Genomic DNA, 21,673 nt, shown 5'->3' on the forward strand with positions numbered 1-21,673 from the left:
ATTTACAAATTCTTCAATTAAAACTATTATTTCTCACCGGTGTCCTGGATAGAAAACAGGTTTTTTTTGACATACGTCTCACAAGACCTATGTAGTCATGACCGGGAGACAATGACGGTTCAGTACATGACTTTCGTTAAATCACAGCTGATCATTTTTGTGGATTTTTTTGAAAATTACTTTTTTATCCAAAATTTCATAGTTTTTCCCAAAAAAATCTCAATTTTCTCACATTTGCTGCTTAGTTAGCCTAAATTTACGCAAGAAAAGTATAATAAGTAACAGCTGTACTGAAAATTGTGCTATCACCTATAACAAGATCTTTCAGAATCAATGGAATAAGATTTGTAGTCTAGAAATTGAGTAAGAGTTAATTATTTTGAATTAATGTTCAACAATAAATTTGCACGTCAGAACTGCTTCTAGCCTCCATAGGCTTTCACCTGGCTTTAACATGATTCAATCTATCTCACTTTGCATTTGACTCCACAACATAAAGTTATTGCCCTCAAATTTCTTTCACTAAAACATTATCTCCTATCAATCCACATATTAAACTTCTTGTTTAAAGACGTTAAAGTTACCGTCCCTGTCCTTCAACTTTAACAAGTATGCCTCATAATACTTTCCACTAAACAGGGTACCTCTCTCCACCCTGGTATAGCCAGACCTCTATTCTAGCCGGCTGACATGTTTCACCCAGCCTATAAATCTTGATGGAAGTCAGTTTAGAATTCTGACCTTGTTTGTTAATCAACAATTTCACACACTTTTGACTCTTTCTTTATGGCACTTGTTTGCTATTGAACTTGTGGCTTGACTTTTGCCATATAAAGGGATAACCTCAAGATTCAGAATAAACTTTCAAGTATTCTTACTTTTTACTTCCTTCGGTTTCCTATGAACCAACTACTGTAATGAGAGATCTTTCCATGAATGAAAGCCAAGACTGCCATGCATCTAGCTACATGGTCTTTAAGACTCTCTTGCCTTAGTTACTTCAGCTAAGAGCTCATATCCTCTCATTCTCTATTACTTAAAAATTCACCATGGTTTCCGCCTACTCTGCTGATTGAAAGTCAGGTGGTTCTATGATTCCAAATTTAACACCATTTGATAGACAAACTGCCCTTTATTTTTTAGTAGCGAAGCTACTCTATAATTCACTTTGTCCGTCCATCAGTCAGTCCGTCAGTCTGTCAGTCCGTAACGCTATGGGGGAAATGGGATTTACTCAGCTCCTATAAAAGATAGAATTCTGAATTTTTTTTGACAACATTCCCATCATTAAGGAGCACAATTGGCTATAAAACATCATTGGCGGTCGGACCGATTTTTAGCAGGTTTTAGGCTATTTTTATATTTTTCACATTTTTCTCCATATCTTCAGTGTTTATGGTCCGATTTTCAAAATTTTTTCAGTTACAGACATCAAAATTAAATTTCCCGTCGTTTAAAGAAACAACCATGAAGGCCAGACTGCTATTTTAGCAGGTTTTAGGCTATTTTTATATTTTTCACATTTTCCTCCATATCTTCAGTGTTTATGGTCCGATTTTCAAAATTTTTTCAGTTATAGATATAAAAATTTAATTCCCGTCTTTTAAAGAAAACAACCATGACGACCAGACTGCCTTTTAGCAGGTTTTAGGCTGTTTAATTTTATATTCTTAACATTTTTCTCCATATCTTCAGTGTTTATAGTCCGATTTTCAATTTTTTTTCAGTTATAGATATCAAAATTAAATTTCCCGTCTTTTAAAGAAAATAACCATGATGGCCAGACTGCCTTTTTGGCAGGTTTTAGGCTATTTTTATATATTTAACACTTTTCTCCATATCTTCAGTGTATATGGTCTGATTTTCTAAATTTTTTAAGTTAAGGATTTAAAAATTAATTTTTTGTCGTTTTAAGAAAACAACCATGGCGGCCAGACTGCCTTTTATCAGGTTTTTGGCTATTTTATATGTTTTACATATTTCCCCATATCTTTGTTTATTTTGATACAATTTTCAAACTTTTTTTGGGATATCAGTATCAAAATGATTTTTCTCATTGTTATGAACATCTTTAACATAATTTACTTTGACCATAGTCATCATACAAAATAAAACAAGGTTTCATGTTTATTTTATCCAATAAATCTATTCTTGATTTTAGTAAAAACCTTTTAAATCTACTTGTACGTATTCCCATCTACGATTTTTTGTGCTTCGCTACTTATGGATGTTGTCATCCTTGTACTTTGCTAATTCTACATTTTGGTCTTCCTGTTCAACACCTTCCTAGGTCCCTTTACTACTGGTAGCTTTTAGGAAGGGTAGTATTGATCTGCTTAGGACAAAGAACTTGCCTGTGTTTATTTTCAAATTGGATTTTAAAGTCGCCATTGGAAATCACACTTGAATAAAATCCAGTTATTATCATGTAACCAGCATTCACATTCACTCTAGTAATAAGCTACTATTATTTTCTTCAAGCTATGAGCCAAGTGCTTTCCTGTCAGTTAGCTGCTCTTACACTATCTTGAATACACTATCTTGCAAATTATTCATCCAGCTTAGAATCCAATATGTATCTATAATCATTCTGTAGGTTCACCTATGTAAAACCTTCCATGGTTCTCACTATGACATTTAATCAGTAGTAAAGACAAGCAGTGCGTACAAAAGGCAGAGACTCAATCAAGACCAGCTATAGACTGGTCTTTACACAGATTCCAAGTTCATGTCAAACACTTACAAGTGATAATCCCACTTGTTAAAAATATTAACCTTCTACTAAGCTCTTTTGAACCAAGGACTGGTTGTATATTCAATTGTAGCCTGGTATATATGGTAATTTAAGACTTTAAATATGGCAACTGTGGTTGTGGATATATATGTTATACTCCAAGCAGATATTGTTTTGATGTTGAGACATCAAATCAGCCAGGAACCAATATTGAGCAGAAAACTTGTTAATATTTCAAGGAAACTTGTTTTAAAAATATAATATGTCACAAGGCATGCAACAGGGACATGAAATATTTTTTAAAACGTTAATTACAAGAGTTGTTTAGACATCAATTCAAATATTTACTTCAAATAACTCTTATTTCATTTCTAGACTACAAATCTTAGATTATTCAAGATTCTTAAAGATTTTGTTATTAATGATAACGCAGTTTTTTAGTTCAGCTGTATTTATTATACTTTTCTTGTGTAAATTTAAGTTAACTAAGCTGCAAATGTAAGAAAATTGTGATTTTTGAAGGAAAAACTATGAAAATTTGGGTATAAAAGTAATTTTCAAAAAAAGCTACAAAAATGATCAGCTGTGATTTAACAAAAGTCATGTACTGAACCGTCATTGTCTCCCGGTCATGACTACATAGGTCTTGTGAGACGTATGTCAAAAAAACCTGTTTCCTATCCAGGACACCGGTGTTCTGTTTCAAATTAATATATTTTCAGGAACACATTACATGAAGAACTTTAACCAACTTTCTCCAGTTAAGAATCAAAATATAAATAAAAATGTTTTATTTTCTAGTAAAAGATATTGTAATTTAGAATTCTAGGTATTTTGATTTTTTAAAATAAAAAAAGTTTTTTTTTGCATTATATCCCAAATATTTCTAGGACAATTATTTTACATAGTAGCGAAACTCAGTGATATGGAAAATTAAATATAAAAAAAACAAAGATTTGTAGAGTAGATGCGTTACAAGTTATAATAAACTTTTCAAACACCAACATGATAATTTGTAACATTTATAATATTAATTATTCTAAATGATTTCATTAATTTGTTTAATCAACTGCCAGTAGGATGGGTAAAACATATATAATTTATTGTTACCGCACTATTTACTATGTACCAAGGGATAAGGGACTGGGATTCTGGCAAACAATTCTAAGCGAAAATTTCCCCACAACCCACTTCCTTCTTCTACCCTTCCCTAAAGTTACAGCACAAAAAAAAGATTTACGCCAACATTACGCCACTAAAATATCTAAATTTTCAGCAATTTCAAATGATATTAATTTGCTGAATCACTGACCCTGCTTGGTACCAAATGCAGAATATTGTGATGAAAATTTTGGGAAAAATTTATCTTTTGTCCATAAATAAGTTTTCTCCCTATACGTCCCGATTTCATTTTTCTAGCATAGATTTTTGTGAGACGTCAGTGGGTGTTTTAGTTTAAAGCCCAGACTTGTCTATTTTTAAATGATTTGCCCATTATATGATTTCCTTCAAAGTGCCAGGTGAGCACCGAACTCCTTCCTATTTTGAAAATTAATCAATTAAAAAGTAAAAGGAGGGGTAGTTTTTTCCCCATGCCTGACCCAAGCTACCCTATCCCCAATATTACCTAACCTAACCTGACCTAAGCCTTAAATCAAAACAACAAAAACTACTCCCTCCCTTATTAAAACAAGGATGACAACATCCATAAAAGCGAAGCACGGAAACGGTAGGACAAACGGACATTAACACTTATATAGTGTCAGAACTGAATAATCGGATTATAAATGTATAAGAGTCGGAGGTAAATTGTAAGTAAATTTGTTAAAAAACTGCTTGATACATGATAATGTTTATGGACATACCAAAGACGTCCAAGGGGGGGGGGGGTGGAGACTACCCCCCCCCCCCAAAAAAAAACGTAGGCACCCCTAAAATTTTTTTCATTTTACCCACCCCCCCTTCCATTTAAAATTTACCCCTACCCTGGCGCGCATTTTTAATACTAAATGTTTAATAAAATTTAAATTACCCCCCCCCAAAAAAAAATTTTATCTCGGGGTTAAATTTTGGGGGGGTTAAACAAAATTTACCCCTGCCAACAGATTACAGGGGGGGGGGGGGTAATTAACCCCCCCCCCCCAAGCAAATTTTACCCCCGGGTAAAAAATTTTACCATCCCCCCAAAAAAAAGCTTAGACGCCCCTGGGACATACTTACATTTTAAGGACTTGCTTCGCTTATAGAGTTGCTTCGCTTATAACATTATACTTTGTTGTCCCAGGAATCAATATACCAAAAATCAGATCAATCGGATGATTAGATCACATAAAAATTTGTTGTTAAAAAGTAAAAAAATCAAAATGTTTAAAATGGACTTAAAGACATTCTTGTAATAATTATAGATTTGCTACGCTTTCTAAATCGTACCTAACTACTAAAGGAATCACCATGCAAAGTTTGAAATCGAAAGGACAATTCTGACATGCCTAAATTAATGAAAAAGCTATCTGTCTGTGACGGACGGACGGACCGACACTAATTAAAGAAAAGCTTCGCTTTTAAAAATGATGTTCTACTAAGCAATTTAAGGAAAACTGCCCCTATCCTTAACGTAATTCTCATTTAAACTATATAATTTTAATACATTCTAACATATTGTAAAAAATTCACCATCTATAAAAATGCATAGATTTATGTATATTATTGAACTTTCATAATCATATTAATGCTTTAATTATCTACATACATATTTTCTATTAAAGTTTTATTGTTTTAATTATTTTAGAATTTTATTTGAATAAATAAATAAATATATATATATATATATTTTTGTCATTTAATGACATTTTGTGTTTTTTTTAAGTGAAGCTTTTCTATAATAAGGATCGGTCCGTCCGTCCGCACGTCTCGGACAGTTAGTTCTTTTCGTTAATTTAAACAGGTTAGAATTGTCCTGTCGATTAGAAATTTTGCAAGGTGATTCCTGCAGTAGTACGACTTATAAAGCGTAGCAATTCTATTCGTTACCCCAGAATGTCCGTACGTTCATTTTAAACAGGTTGATTTTTAACAACAAATTTTTATGTGATAAAACTATACGATTGATCTGATTTTTGGAATACTGATTCCTAGGACTTAAAGGACATTAGCCCAGTCAAAGACAAAGGTCGACCTCTGGAACTTTTTAGGTCGACCTATAGGAGCTTTAGGTTGACCGATTTTATAAAGGTATTTGTGGGGTTGTACTCGTTTAGGTTGACCTACAGAAAAAAACGGTCGACCTTTAAAAGTAATTTGTGAACTAGGCAATTGTTATAAGCGAAGCATCTCTATAATCAAGTTCTAGAAATGTAAGTATGTCCGTAAATAGTATCCTGTATTCAAGCAGTTTTTCAACGAATTTACTTACAATGTTGTTTAAACTTTTAAACATTTAAATTCTGATTATTCAGTTCTGAGACTCTACAAGTGTGAATGTTCGTTTGTCCTACCATTTCAGATCTTCGCTTTTATTGATGTTGTCATCCTTTTTTGTATGTGAAATGAAAAGAAACCTCTATGAATTTGTGCAAAATCAAAAACACACAACGTAATGAATTGCATAATTTCTTTTAGATTAGTGATTACCCTCTTTTTCAACTGATCTTAGCGGCTGCGCTCCTAGCATATAGGGACTCTATCCTTAAAGGGGTAAAAAGGGGACAGAAGAGTTGCCTAAAACCATCCCAAGGATTAGATTTGAAAATGAAAGAGCCTAAAACTATCCTGGACATATGTGAAGCTTCTTCATCAAAATGGATTTATCAATCGGTTTAACAGTTTTAGAAACCTTAGGCTACAGACATAGTTGAAAACCTTCCCTGGACCATATCGGTTCAACTGTTAGCGAGATCCTTCGCTAGACAAAATTAAGCTCACTACTTATCTAGATAATATAATAAGATGAACATGTACAAAACTATTATCAACAAAAAAAATGTTTCTAGGCACTGCGAGTCCCGCCAAACCCATACCTAACCTAATCAAACATAAACTATGCACATTGTTTTTACCCTATAGATTGTATGAACTTTTTCTTGAAGTCCCTAAAATCTCATGGTGATGAGTTGTACCTGTAGCCTGAGGATCCTTCCCTTCCCAGCAATGTTGCACAGTTAACAAAGCAGCAGTAGGTACTCTTGATATGATCTCGCTAAACGCTGAACCGATTTGGATCTCCTTGCAGTGAAGCTATAAAGTACACTCACCCGGAAGGTTTATACAAAAAAAATTTGGGAGGGTATTACCACCCTCCGAAGAGAAATCGACACTAGAAAAAATGACTCCCCTCAAAAATATTCTTTTTTAAATTAATTTTAATAAATATTGGTGTGTCCCCCCCCCCACCCCACCCTTTCTTAAAGCTTCCCTAGACGCCTTTAGAGGCGTATTCGCTAGTATGTTAATATCTGAATAATCTAAATAGCCTAGCAACACTTTACAGTACAGTGTATGTATATATCATCGCGCGTGTTTGAAAAAAAAATTTCCCCATGGTTTCGATCTCAATCAAGAATAGACTTGAATATTTCATTTCTTTCCCTTTACACTTGCAAATACATACATCCCCAAACTTAAGATTATACGCAATAAAATTAAAATACAAAAGGACTGTAAAAGGCAAAATTATTTTGTAATTAATGAAATGATTAAATTATGCTATATGAAAATTTTCTATAGTTTTAGGCTATTTTTAGGTGATATCCTAGTTCGGGGGAATTATATACCGGCCTATCAACTAGCCCTCGCCCATTTTGACCCTACTTTTTAAATTCATTCCTTTAAATGGTTTCTTTTTACACAACCGTTATTTGTTTATGCATATAACATGTCGAAGGGGAGGGAAAGGGGGCGGCAAACCCTTTAGGCTAGGAATTATAATTCAAGGTGTTATTTATGTCAAGATAAAAATGTATTTTAAGGGAAGATGAAAAACAAGTTTGAAAATATTTCAAATGAAAAGTCTTTTTTTTCAGAGTCATCCCTTTTTAAGCCTTTTAGAGTTTAGGAGAAAGTATAAATTTAGGGCGCTGTTTAAACCGACAACAGTTAACACCCAACTTGCAAAAACCAGTGTGATAGGAAGCAATTACTCAGGTCAGTTTAAATTAAAGTAGAAGCAGTGCTTTTTTATTTCAATTTTCCAACTAAGAAATTTTATTTTTATATGACTTCTTAATCTTAACTTAGCCCCAAGGGCGGTATTCTCCTTTGATGTGTGTAACATACTCTTTTCGTAGATAAGATAATCGTTCAAAAACTTGCATGTAGATTCCTGTAGTGTAAATTAATGATATTATAAACAAAACCTATACTAAATACCTATTATTTTTTGTAACAAAAAAATCTTTTATAATCTGGACCGATTTTTAGGGGTCCTGGAGATTTTTGATTTATTTTTGACAAGGGTAATTTATCTTCAAAGTGAAATAGACTTCTAGAAACAATTAAACAAACCCACCAAAATAATATTAAGTTAAAAATTATCTAAATACATGCTAGGTACATCACTTAAGACACATTGTATAAAATCCAACTTGTCAATTTTTGTTTGCAGCATGTCTCGAAAAAGCACAGTAGTTTATGCTGATGGAGCATGCAGCGGTAACGGACAACCTGGCGCCAGAGGGGGCTATGCCGTTTACAATCCAGGTAAGAACTCTGATTATGTTAATTACCTCCTAGAGAACACATTTTTATTATTAGCCTCATAACAATATTTAGAAAACCCGTCCAAGAGCGTCAGTGGCCCCTTGTCTGGACCGAGACAAACTAACATTGAGGCTGGAATTAAAGCAGCAACGGAAGCTGTACGGTTAGTATTATATTTCTTTTAGCATAGCACAGCTACTTTTTAATTATCTTGGCTTATCTTTTCGCATGTCTGACATGTCTTGTAAGATAAACTCCGTCCATGTCTCTTACTGTTAATCTTGGCATGTAAGAATTGTCCTGTTGATTTCAACCTTCGTATAGTGATTCATAAACAGTCTAGTACAATCTAGTAAGCGTAGAAACTCTTAAATCATTACAAAAAAGTTAGTAGGTAAGTGTAGAAATAAGTATGCTTATGCCCTTACTAAGCATTTTGCTTTAAATTAATTATGGTACAGATATTCTTATAAATAATGTTGATTGTTAGAAGCGTTGCTATGCTATATTGGTTAATTTTCGTCTGTCTGACAATCTCACTTATGGAGTTCTATATCCGTTAAGGCTTGGCCAATCCATGGGTAAAACCAGCCTGACTGTGAAGACTGACAGCGAACTTGTGAAGAACGCGCACGAGCAGTACATGTCCAAGTGGGAAAGTAACGGGTACAGGAACAGTAGGAACAAGCCTGTAGCTAACCAGGAAGCATTCAGAGAACTTAGCCGGACCATCAATGACAGCAATATGAAAGTGAAGTGAGTATTACTTTATTGTATATGTAAATGTTAATTAACGGTCTTATAGAATTCAGGTGTGCACTAAATATTTTCATTCGTTTTGTTGTTACATTTTTAGTGGCAAAATATATTTATAATCAACGCTGTAAGACGAGAAAAAGCCCGTCATTCGTCAACGAAACAAGTTTTTATAACTAGCATATCAGTATTTTTAAAAGCGAAGCTTTTCTATAATTAGGGTCGGTCCGTCCGTCCGTCCGTAACGGATAGCTTTTTTCGTTAATTTAGGCATGTTAGAATTGTCCTATCGATTTCAAATTTTGTATGGTGATTCCTTTAATAGTTAGGTACGATTTAGAAAGCGTAGCAACTCTATAATCATCACCAAAATATCCGTACGTCCATTTTAAACATGTTGATTTTTTTACTTTTTTAACAACAAATTTTTAAGTGATCTAATCATCCGATTGATCTGATTTTTGGTATATTGATTCCTAGGACAACAAAGTATAATGTAATAAGCGAAGCAACTCTATAATCAAGTCCTAAAAATGTAAGTATGTCCATAAACATTATCCTAAATCAAGCATTTTTTCAACAAATTTACTTACAATTTTGCTTTGACTCTTATACATTTATATTATGATTATTCAGTTCTGACACTATACAATTGTTAATTTCCGTTTGTCCTACCGTTTCACTGCTTCGCTTTTATGGATGTTGTCATCCTTGTTTAAAAGCAAAGCTTTTCTATAATTAGGGTCGGTCTGTCCGTCCGTACGTAACGGATAGCTCTTTTCGTTAATTTAGGCATGTAAGAATTGTCCTATCTATTTCAAACTTTGCATGATGATTCCTATATGAGTTAGGTACGAGTTAGAAAGCAAAGCAACTCTATAATCGTTACCAAAAAGTCCGTACGTCCATTTTAAACATGTTGATTTTTAACTTTTTAACATCAAATTTTTATGTGATCTAATTATCCGATTGATCTGATTTTTGATATGTTGATTCCTGGGACAACAAAGTATAATGTTATAATCGAAGCAACTCTATAATCAAAACCTAAAAATGTAAGTATGTCCATAAACATTATCCTTTATCAAGCAGTTTTCAAACACATTTACTTACAATTTTGCTTTGACTCTAATACATTATATTCTGATTATTCAGTTCAATCACTTTATAAGTGTTAATGGCCGTTTGTACTACAGTTTCAGTGCTTCGCTTTTATGGATGTTGTCATCCTTGTTTTGTATGAAAATTCATTGCATTATTTTAAAAATGCGTCTGAATGACTATGCTTTGGACTGATTTTTGCTACGTCTATAAATGTTTGGGATAAACTGTTGTGTTTTTATGCTACTCTTAAATTTAAAATTCTATATTAATTAATTATTTTTTAGGTTTGAGCATGTGTCTGCCAAATCTGGTAACCGAGGACATGACATGGCCACCAACCTTGCCAGAGGAAGTGCTGGTAGCAGGTACAACATAATAACAGCACTGTTGCTTAACAGATAGGAATCGTCCGCAACACAATTATTATAGGGAGAATGGGAGAAAATTAAAAAAATGTTGTTGCCAAAAGTCTTTAAAAATGATTTCTTATATCGAATGGTGTCTCAAAAAGGTTTATTGATGGAAAAACATTTTGTTGATATGCTTGCTTTAAATGTTGAGGCTTCACTTAAACGAGAAAGCATCTTTAAAAAGTTGTCGTAAAACTAAAGAAAATTAGAACCGATTATGTACCTACAAAGTCTTGGGTGAATGTAAAGCTTGGCTGCACAATTAATAAATGCTAACAACATATTCTATTGTAGAAACTATGGAGGAGGCAGTGGAAACGGAAATAGAGGCTACGAGAGCTACGGAAATGGATACTACTAGAGAGCCCGTATACCAAACCCCAAGTGGATACCAGACGGCTACAACCGTCGTTGTAATATTAATGCAAGTGTTTAATATTTAACCAAGTAATTAAGGATCCAACAAAAATATTTGAAAATTTAGTTACCAGTGTGAAGTTATTTTTTGTACCAATTTATCTAGTACGTGCTCAGAGATATGCTTGGGTGGTTGTAATAAAAAGAGGAAAATCCAACCTCCGTTTACAAAATTACCATCCTGTCCAGCACGCCCATATTATGTTTTTGATAATATATGTGGTTTTTTTTTGCTTTTCTGTAAATAAATATTTGTTCCCATCTGGCTATTTTTTATGTGTAGACGTAGATATTTTACAGGTAGTATTGTGAGGGCCCATATTTGGCCAACTGCATTTTATTTATGGTAGCGTAAAACAGGGCTCAATGGTCATTAAAACAGAAGTACAAAACTTATCCTACTGCTGTTATGTCAAAAGAAAGTTATTAAAAGTTTAATTTTGGTTAATCCTTTAACTTGAACAAGTTTATGGAACAAATGCGTCTTTAAGGGCAAACTTAAGTTTTAATTGCTCTGCAGCCCTAGCCACAATCAGCCGTGCGGCTTACTCAACCACAGCCATCAAATTTAAACGCAGCAGCTGTATCCGCTTCATGTAATACTTATTCAAACAGCTTATCCTCCTATAATATAAAGTAGTAAGGTTTTTTTATATATCTGGTGAGCAAAGCTCTCACTACGATCTTCACTAGAAAGGTTTCGTGATTTTATGATTAATAATAACTCTAGCGTCTTACATTGAATTTGCAGTAATAGACGGTTACATTAACACTTTCAGGGCTTAGATGCTTTATATGCAAACTAGCGGCTTCGCCCCTAGCCTCTAAGGGCTTTGCCCCAAGAGGTTTGATCAAACCAATTTTTCGTATTTTAGATTTAAAATAAAAATAAAATTTTTTTTTTTTTTTGGGGGGGGGGGTATTTTTCATTTTTGGGGGGGTTAGGGGTGTCCCACCCCCCAAGAAAATAGTTATAAACCTTCCCGGGAACTATGAGAAGCTACCCTGTAAAGGAGAACCCGATCGGTTCAGCGGTTAGCGAGATCCTTCGCTACAAACAGACAAACACACAAACACACAAACAAACAGACAGACATCGTTCTACTTTGTATTATAGATAGCTACCGATAGCACTGGAAAGACTTGAATTACGAATTGTAAATCTACTTAATTGTTGCTGCTTTTTAAGGTTATGGTTTCTCACTGAGTGATGTATAGTTTAAAAACCAGGACTCGGCAGCCGCAGCCCATATCAGCCGCGTGGCTTCCTTGGTCACCCAATAAACCTTAGTCGCAGTCTCGCGACTTTAAGAAACATAAGCCTCAGCTACATAATATTAATTCAGCCACCCTCAGCAACAGACGCGCTGCTGACTGTGGCTGAGAAATCCGCGCGGCTGATTTTGAGGCTTCTATAAGCTGCATGGGTGATGGCGGCTGCAGCTGCAGCTGCCTAGCCCTGTTTAAAAGTAATTTAGCGTTCTCCTGTTCTGGGGAGGGGGAGGTGGGTACTCAAATTTTCAAAATTGAAAAAAATATATTTCTAAGAGGATATTACCAGTAATTTTATATAAACTGACTTACAAAGACTGAATTACGGCTACATAACTGATAAGTCTGATAATATATCGAATATGAGAAAAAAATCACGAAACCTTTTGAGTTAAAAAGGTAAAATTATATTTAATTTTACTATAACTATAAGAGTTACTTATCACATCGTATTATAAACAGCTTTCCGAGGATATTAAATAAAAATTATAAGAATAAATCCAGTTTTGTTAGTCTCGAGGCTCATCAAGGCCCGAGCTCACAAAGTTGGTTTTCTTTTTATGATTTTTATTTTCGTGAAAAATTGTCCAATTCTATGCTTCACATGATTTTTCGAAACTTATTTTATTTCGACGGATATTAATCGGTTTCAAAGCCATAAAGGAAATAAATCACACACAAAATGAATTTGAATGTATCTTTTTTAAAGCAGGCTATCTCGCTGCCCTTGTAAATATGTACAGACTTGTCAATCAACCACAATCAGCCAACCATTATTAATTTCAACAATATATATATATTTTGTATTAGCGGTGGCGCCTCTAACATCTAGTGGCTCTGAATGAACAAAAATAGCTTAAAACCATGTCAAGACTTAAATCTGAAAATTAAATAGCATAAAACCATAAAGAGACCTCTGTGGAGTTTACCTAACAAAAAACTCAATCAGTTCAGTAGTTATTGAGATCTTAAGCCTCGGACAAAAATTTCTTACTGCTTTAAATATTAGGATATATTTTATATTAGCCCAATGTAGATTTAAGTTTTTTTAAACATTGGTTTTATATTAAAGAAGTAGGTAATAAGTTAAGCTTGGGATGCACGGTAAGATCTCGTAAAGAGCTGAACCAATAGCTCCACAATTTCCGGGAAAAATGGTATTGCCCTGGACAGGTAATAGGCTATTTTGAAGGGGGATACGATACCATTCCCCCTACCCTTACCAGAGAAAAAGAACCTACAAAAAAAATAATTATTTATGTTAAAACAAATGAATAGAAATAATTTCTAGGTTTTCAATTAATATTCTTTGCTAATATAAAATGCAAATAAGGTTTAATTTATGATTTATTAGATAAAATAATATTTATCTTTTAGATTTACATATATTAATAATTTTATACTAAATCCTAAATATTTATTACATAATAAAAAGTTTGAAAATTATCTTACATTGCTTAATCCACAAAACATGGATGCCATTGAAGCTTTTTAATTTCTAAGAAATTCGGATTAACCTACATAACAGCGGTGCTTTCCCTCAAAGTTACTATTGATTACGGAATCCAATTCCCTTCTTTTTAAAATAAATTGAAAAAAAGAAAAAAAGGTATTTTTTCCTATGTCTAACAATTGCGGGAGCCAATATAACGAACCTAGTAATAGTGTCTAACTTTTTATCTTTGTGACGTATCAAAAATCCATCTTTTTTTAGGGGTTTTTTCCCACCTCCCCTCTCATCCTTCGATTTTTGTTACGTCACAAAGATAAAAAGTTAGACACTATTACTAGGTTCCAATATAACCTGACCAAAGTAAAAAACAAACAAATGAAAAACTACCCCCCTTAATTTCACTTTATTATTAAAAAAAAAGGGGGAGAGGGGATCGCTTTGAGGGAAACTACCAAAAAAAACTTTTAGGAACTCGGAACTTTTTGCTGTTAAGCAGCTTGCACCCTTTACAGATCATAGATTTTTGGTGATAATCGTTACTAGGAACATTTAACTGTGAACTTTACTAGATTCTAACTTTATTATTATTTTTGATTTAGTTCGCTTGTTGGCTGTACCTTTTTCCTGAATATGACGCGAGAGTGAGCCTTGATGTGACATGTTGAGCCTGGTCCACACTCGTACTTGATACTTCCCGACACTAATTCAAAAATTATCTCAATGTTATTGTTCACTTTGTCAAATTTTTTAATAAAAATTTTGTTAATTAATCTCCAAATCTAAAACAAATTATCTGACATCCTCGAAGTGAAGGGAGATGAAACCTGAGCCTCAGCCATGGATATTGTTTTTGTTTGTGTAGGGTTTCATTTTTATCAGAAACTGTAATCAAAATTATTTATTAGGCCGAGATATTACAATGAGATGGGTATCAAACAATTTATTCAGCGATGAAAAAGGTGCATTTTAAAAATACTAGCGGCTTCTCCACTAAAACCTCTGGGGGGACTTAATGTGGTAAGGGGAAAAGTTTTTGTGGGGGAGGATGGGTTATATTTTATTTGAAAGTTGAAGATACCCTCCCCGAAATAGTTAAAACATGTAGAACCCTCATAGTAAAGGAGAACCATATCGCTTCATCGTTTAGCGATATCCTTCGCTTTGGACAAAAAGCTTACTACTCTATATGAAAGGATAAGGATAAAGCGTATTTATTTATTCATCTTAAACATAACAATCAATATTACCTATCAAAACTTACTTGTCAAATTCTCATAATTTTTAAGAAAATTATTTTATGGAATGACATAATAGGGAAATTTATTATTAGGCAAGTAAAACAACATACATACAAGAAAATCCCAACAAATCATACGAGCAAATGAATATTAATAAACATAGAGTAGCATCGCTTTATGAAAATACGGTATCTTATCTCAAATCTGAAGGGGAAAAATCGATTCGAAATAACTAAAAGCCATTGTGTTTAATACCTCTATGCTTACGTTTTTAGACATAATTATAGAGAGGATTCGCCAATCACATTATATCTAATCATCCTAAGATTCGCTTTTATAAAATTTCAGGTTTAAGATAATCACCAGACGAAAAAACAAGTTATAAAAAACGAAAGGAATTTCTGGTAATGACTATAAAATATTCGCATTGCTACATTTAATACATTATACCTAACTAATACAGGAGTCATCATTCAAGGTTTTAAAATGGATAGGAGAACATGCCGGACTGATATATCGCCCTGAATATAGAAAAAAGTATGTATGTATATAATAGTTTGCCATTTATATAACCAATATCTTTTAAAAATTTTTGACAAAAAAATAAGTAGAATCTCCTAAATTGACTTGAGGGCTTGAAACAAAATGGCTATCTATATATTTTTTCTTCGAACATATTTAAGAATTCTTGTAAAAAGCTGCGCCACTACTAAAAACACTAAAAGATTTAAGATAAAAGCTTAATTTTATTGATCTAAACTAAGTGACTAATTGTTGTTTTAAACTTGTATAATAATCCTTCTATCTGATAAGGATTATCCGTAGTTTAGCAGAATAACAAACATATTCAATATGGTGTCCTATCATTACCACACTGTCTCAGAACATTATACATAAGATATTAGGTTAATTATATTCAACAGACAACCAAACCTTTGATTGCACGACCTTTGTGTGAGAAATCTTAACTGTGTATGGTAAAATGTATCGCCTGTTTATGGGCCAAGGCATTCCCCCTACTCCAACATTTAATGTCAAGCACCTGACATAGCAGCAATAGGAACCATTTTTAACCTTTATAGTTATGACGCAGTGTCGGGCCGAGATTTGAACCTATTACCTCCCCGACGACTAAGGGATGCGCTACGTGTTGAGTCATGGTTGCGGGTTTTATTAATAACACAAAGACCCTTAGAATAACAATTTCTTTTTATTAAAGTTGTAAGTGTTATACAGTAAAAAATATAAAAAATAGTAAATAGTAACGTCGTCTAGACTTTAAAGTGTAGACGTACAATTCATCAAAAAGGATTACTATAGAGTTTAGATTCTAAAAAAATTACTTTTTCGCTTTTATTAAAGAGTTTGTAATAAAAAAATCAAAGAACTCTAGTAATACAGACAGAAAGAAGATGGACATGCACACTTAAAGATTAGCTTCGCCACTAAAAAGCTATGCCCTATCTGCGGAAATGAATGTATACCATTATACATAAAGCATTACTTACAAACATATATTTTATATCATATTTCAATGAATACCATATGTACATTAAAACTTTTTGTTTGATTGTGCAGATCCCGGCATTTTATTAAAGTATGAAGAATTTTATGTTCAAAACCCAAATTGCTTAGATAATGAAATCTCATTTAATAGCCTTGATTATAGAGATACTACTGCTTTTTTAAATCTTCTAAAGCATCTTAAAAATGAACATGATCGTTTTTAAAAGCGAAGCTTTTCTATAATTAGGGTCGGTCCGTACGTCCGTCCGTCCGTCCGTCCGAGATAGATAGCTTTTATTCGTTAATTTAGGCATGTTAGAATTGTCCTATCGATTTCAAACTTTGCATGATGATTCCTGTAGTAGTTAGGTACGGTTTAGAAAGCGTAGCAACTCTATAATCATTACCAGAATGTCCGTACGTCCATTTTAAACATGTTGATTTTTCTATTTTTTAACAGCAAATTTTTATGTGATCTAATTATCCGTTTGATCTGATTTTTGGTATATTGATTCCTGGGACAACAGAGAACAATATTTTAAGCAAAGCAACTCTATAATCAAATCCTAAAAATGTAAGTATGTCCATAAACTCAATAAACATTATCCTGTATCAAGAAGTTTTTCAACAAATTTACTTACAATTTTGCTTCGACTCTTATACTTTTATATTCTGATAATTCAGTTTAGACATTATACAAGTGTTAATGTCCGTTTGTCCTACCGTTTCAGTGCTTCGCTTTTATGGATGTTGTCATCCTTGTTTCTCTAAATATAAACTGAAAAATTTCCATAAAAAACAAGAATTTAACAAACAAGTTAACAAGTTGTATGAAAATTTAAGTAGATATGTATAATTCCAGATATACATTAAATCAAATCCAAAATCTAGTAAAAACCCAACAAGATTATTTCGAAGGTTTAGTTTTTACACAAGCAGAATTTAAATATATGCAAAGATAAAAAAATTGATGGGGCAAACAATAGTTTAACAGTTATAAATCTATCTCAACCATAACAATAGGAAACAATAGTTATACATTTAAACATATACCAAATCTTAAGAAGCAGAATTACAAATTAACAAGGATGACAGCATCCACAAGTAGCGAAGCACAATAAAAATCATGAAACGGTAAAGTGTGTTATAAAGCTGATGTTACGTTGTCATACCAAAGAGAAGAAAAAGTATATGCAAAATCTTAAATAAAAACCAAAACCTTAAAAGAGTCAGGTTGTTATATCTTGAAGCCTTAACGACAAACAAATGGACTTAATGTCAAAGGAATCAACTAAATTTTCTACAGCAGCCGAGAAAATTACATTTCCCCCATCCATAGCGATTGATTTTACAAAAAGATGTTTCTGTCAATAAGTTGAGCATCTCAGCCTTTTTTTGATTGATTAAACAGGCCACAAACATTAAACTTGGCGGCTGCCGCAATGATTTAGTAATTGATTTTAAAACGTAGTTTTTAGGATTGCAAAAAGTACGTACATGACATTTTATAATCATTTTGAAATCATTGAAATCGATTTGTCCTTGAATCAAATCTAAATGTATAATTAGATTATTGTTTTATTTTAGACTTAGTGTTTCACAAACCTATAAAAAGAAAGGTACTTAAAATCCTACCTTTTAAAAGCTTACCAAAATTGTTATTAAATTTAAAAAAAATGTTGATTCTCTCAATATGTAGTGTAGTAAGAACATTAAAACAAAGATATTTTTAGGGTTTGGAAACAGTTCTGAAGTGTATAATAGCCCTTACACCTTTTTTTACTTGAATACATTAGAAACTTTATGAGAACTATCGTTTTTTTGTGAATCAAGCGTAACGAATGGACGGACAGTTAAACTAATTCTATATTAGTTGCACTTCTATTAATTAAAATATTTAAATTTGTATTGTTTGAAATGTTTATTTTTTAAACAGATTTTTTCGAAAACAATATCAATATAAACAATAGGTATTATTACTATATACGTAAAAAGATTATCCCTAGATTATAATACAATAAATAGAACATTGAAATAAATTTCATTTTAATGAATTAGAGTGGGATTCCATAATAGCGAAGCTCTACAATCAGAAGGAAAGAGAATGAACAATACGTATTGTAGAGTGTCAGAACTTAATAAAGCAGAACACTCATGTGTTGAAATTAAGTCTTAACAAAATTGTACATAAATTTGCTGCAGGATAGGATTTGATTATAAGAATGCCTCGATTTTAATATTGTACTTGTTGTCCTATTGATATCATTATTCCAAAAATCAGATAAAAAACTTAAATATATCATACAAAACGTTTTTGTTAAAAAAGTTATAATCAGCATGTTTTAAAAGGACTTTTTGATAACGATTATAGACTTATAAATTGTACCTAAATGTTATATTAATCATCATACAAAGTTTGTAATCGATTGGACGATTCTAACATGCCTATTAACGATAAATTATAGAAAAAGCTTCGCTTGTAAAACAAAGACGATAACGTTCTCAGTAGCTAAGTTATATGAAATAAAAAGCTAAATAATAGGTTTTACTTTATATATTAACTAGCGGCTACGCCCCTAGAGGCCTCTAGTGGCACTTTAAATGTTGTTGTTTGTTAAAGTTAATTTTTTATGTACGATACCACCTTATTTGACGTTGAAGTCTCCTCTAAATTTGAAATTTTTTTGGATTTTTTTGGTCATTTCTCTTGGGAGGGTGGTGGTACCCTCCCCCAAAATAGTTATAAACCTTCCCGGGACTCATGAGAAGCTACCCTGTTAAGGAGAACCCGATCGGTTCAGCGGTTAGCGAGATCCTTCGGTACAAACACACAAACACACAGACACACAAACATCCTGTTACTTTATTATAAGGATTATTTTTAATGTTCACTGTTTTCAACACTTGCGGCTGCGCCAATGCTATCTGTATTCGAAGAGAGAAAATTTGACCGAAACAATACTAAGAATAAAACCCTAACAATCTATAGCAATCTCTTTTAGGAAAGGATACTCATGCTCATGAATTTGAACTACATAAAAAACCTTCCTTTATTTTTAATTTTGATGAGAAAAAAAGATTCTAGCTACTTTTATTTTTTAAAAGTTGGTTTGTGTTCTATATACGTTTTTACAAGCTAATCAACACTATACTTTTTCTGTTTTTCAATAACTTATAATACCAGCGACGAAATTTTTCGATGGTATGATTTCCTGAAAGCCAGCTCTATCCAAAAAAAAAAGGAACTATTTATAACTGACTTATAATTCATGAGCAAAGAAATTGTTTCACGATATAAATTAACCTGGCAAAGCTTTTTTCTAAGTAATGCGACTATCAAATTTATAGCTGACTTATTATTTGAATGAAATAATAAGATAACCACACTTTCTCACTAAAATCTGTACAATTTCTAACCAACAGTATAACCGGGTTGTTCCTGCACTGTATTCTATTAGCTCTAGATTATCTCTATAAATTTATTTATTTAACAACAGCTTTGCTATTTTTCAACAAATTTATTCTTGTTTATAATAATACTATTGTTATGAAATATCAAATAACAGTTGTAGGTTGACATTAGATAATATGTTTAAATATTATACAAAAATATAATTTATATAAAAAATATATTTTATATTAAAACTAGAGGCGGTGCACCTAGAATTCAGGGCTCTTAGGAATGGGAAGGAGCATAAATTAGCCTACAACCATTCCTAGAACTATAAGAAACCTTGCAAAATGGAGAACTCAATCAGTTTAGAAGTTGGGTAAATAGGGTATAAGATTTGTACTTTTCATACGGAAAATTGTGCTTTAGCTTTCCTGCCTGAAGCTTTTTGTCTTGCTTTTTCATAGGTATAAATGGAGAAACAAGTTGCCAAAACTTTCTCAATTTTTGTTGTTAACCTTACAAGGGCCTCCCGCCCTCTTTGTATTCAGCATTAGAAAAAGTATAGAGAAAGAGACTGATTAAGTAAAAAAAGAAAGAGAGAGAGAAGAAAATAGGGAAAGAACTCACAAAAAAACTTATGCCACATTAAGTGTTACAGCTTACAGACAGACGGACAAATCGACAGACTTTACAGTGTTGCTTTGCTATATAGATCATTAAATGGTAAATTAGAAATTACTTGGTTGAAATTGAAACACAATTTTTGAAAATATGCCTAAAATAGACAGATCTTCTAACTTCTTTTCCCCAAAACAAATAAAAAAAAAGTAATAAGTAGGTTGAATTCTTTATATTCTAAATCATTTTGAGTGAAACATGTTAGTTATAATCCATTGTTTCTTTTTTTTCTTTGTATTTATATATTAGATAAAATCATAGAATAATTGAGAGAAAAATTAGATCATATAAATATTAAAAGTATGAACTGAATAATCAGAATATACTTACATCTTTAGGACTTGATTAAAGAGTTGCTTCGCTTAAAATATTGTTCTTTGTTGTCCCAGGAATCAATATATCAAAAATCAGATCAAACGGATAATTAGATCACATAAAAATTTGTTGTTAAAAAAGTAGAAAAATCAACATGTTTAAAATGGACGTACGGACATTCTGGTAATGATTATAGAGTTGCTACGCTTTCTTAATCGTACCTAACTACTACAGGAATCACCATGCAAAGTTTGAAATCGATAGGACAATTCTAACATGCCTAAATTAACGAATAAAAGCTAACTATCTCGGACGGACGGACGGACGGACGTACGGACCGACCCTAATTATAGAAAAGCTTCGCTTTTAAAAAGTATTGATTATAACTGAACTATCAGCGAAATCTCACTACAAGTGTTTGAGCAGTTTAATTCTGACTCTTTATTATTTCTTAGTTTGCTTATAATTTTTAATAAATATTATTAGATATTTTTCACTTTTAATACAGATTTAGAGTTTAGTTTTTAATCCAATCTTAAAATTGCTACATGAACACAGTAATAGTGTCTGACTGATTATGACGTAACAAAAAAAAATAGCCAATGAGAGGCCACTATAAATTTTACCATTGGTCAATAACGGCCTCTTATTGGCTAATTTTTTTTGTTACGTCATAATCAGTCAGACACTATTACTGTGTTC

The 21,673-nt window shown here is 32.4% G+C and overlaps 2 protein-coding genes across 2 annotated transcripts in view; both read left to right on the plus strand.

Moving 5' to 3' along the window:
* Positions 1-3,603, plus strand: part of LOC145315873 (potassium voltage-gated channel protein Shab-like) — a 37,249-nt gene extending 33,646 nt beyond the window's left edge. Inside the window, exon 20 of the mRNA XM_080156004.1 lies at positions 3,457-3,603. The gene's annotated coding sequence lies outside the window, so the exon portion shown is untranslated. The remainder of the gene's footprint in view (positions 1-3,456) is intronic.
* A 4,147-nt stretch (positions 3,604-7,750) lies between these two features.
* LOC145315874 (ribonuclease H-like) lies at positions 7,751-11,376 on the plus strand. Its single transcript, XM_080156005.1, has 6 exons — positions 7,751-7,873; positions 8,334-8,428; positions 8,501-8,591; positions 8,993-9,184; positions 10,573-10,653; positions 10,993-11,376. Exons 2-6 carry the CDS (start codon positions 8,335-8,337, stop codon positions 11,057-11,059), a joined length of 525 nt encoding a protein of 174 aa, XP_080012131.1. The 5' UTR covers positions 7,751-7,873; position 8,334; the 3' UTR covers positions 11,060-11,376.
* Positions 11,377-21,673: the final 10,297 nt, after the last annotated feature.

This window comes from Acartia tonsa, chromosome 4 (assembly GCF_053477335.1).
Source record: "Acartia tonsa isolate MP-2025a chromosome 4, ASM5347733v1, whole genome shotgun sequence".
In the NCBI taxonomy this organism is placed as follows: Eukaryota; Metazoa; Arthropoda; class Copepoda; order Calanoida; family Acartiidae; genus Acartia; species Acartia tonsa.

Bases quoted from the DNA above. Each gene is read 5' to 3' on its own strand.
- LOC145315874 (XM_080156005.1), top strand. From the start codon at position 8,335: ATGTCTCGAAAAAGCACAGTAGTTTATGCTGATGGAGCATGCAGCGGT. The intron at 8,592-8,992 runs GTTAGTATTATA...ATATCCGTTAAG, and splicing joins GCAGCAACGGAAGCTGTACG to GCTTGGCCAATCCATGGGTA. The intron at 10,654-10,992 runs GTACAACATAAT...ATTCTATTGTAG, and splicing joins AGAGGAAGTGCTGGTAGCAG to AAACTATGGAGGAGGCAGTG.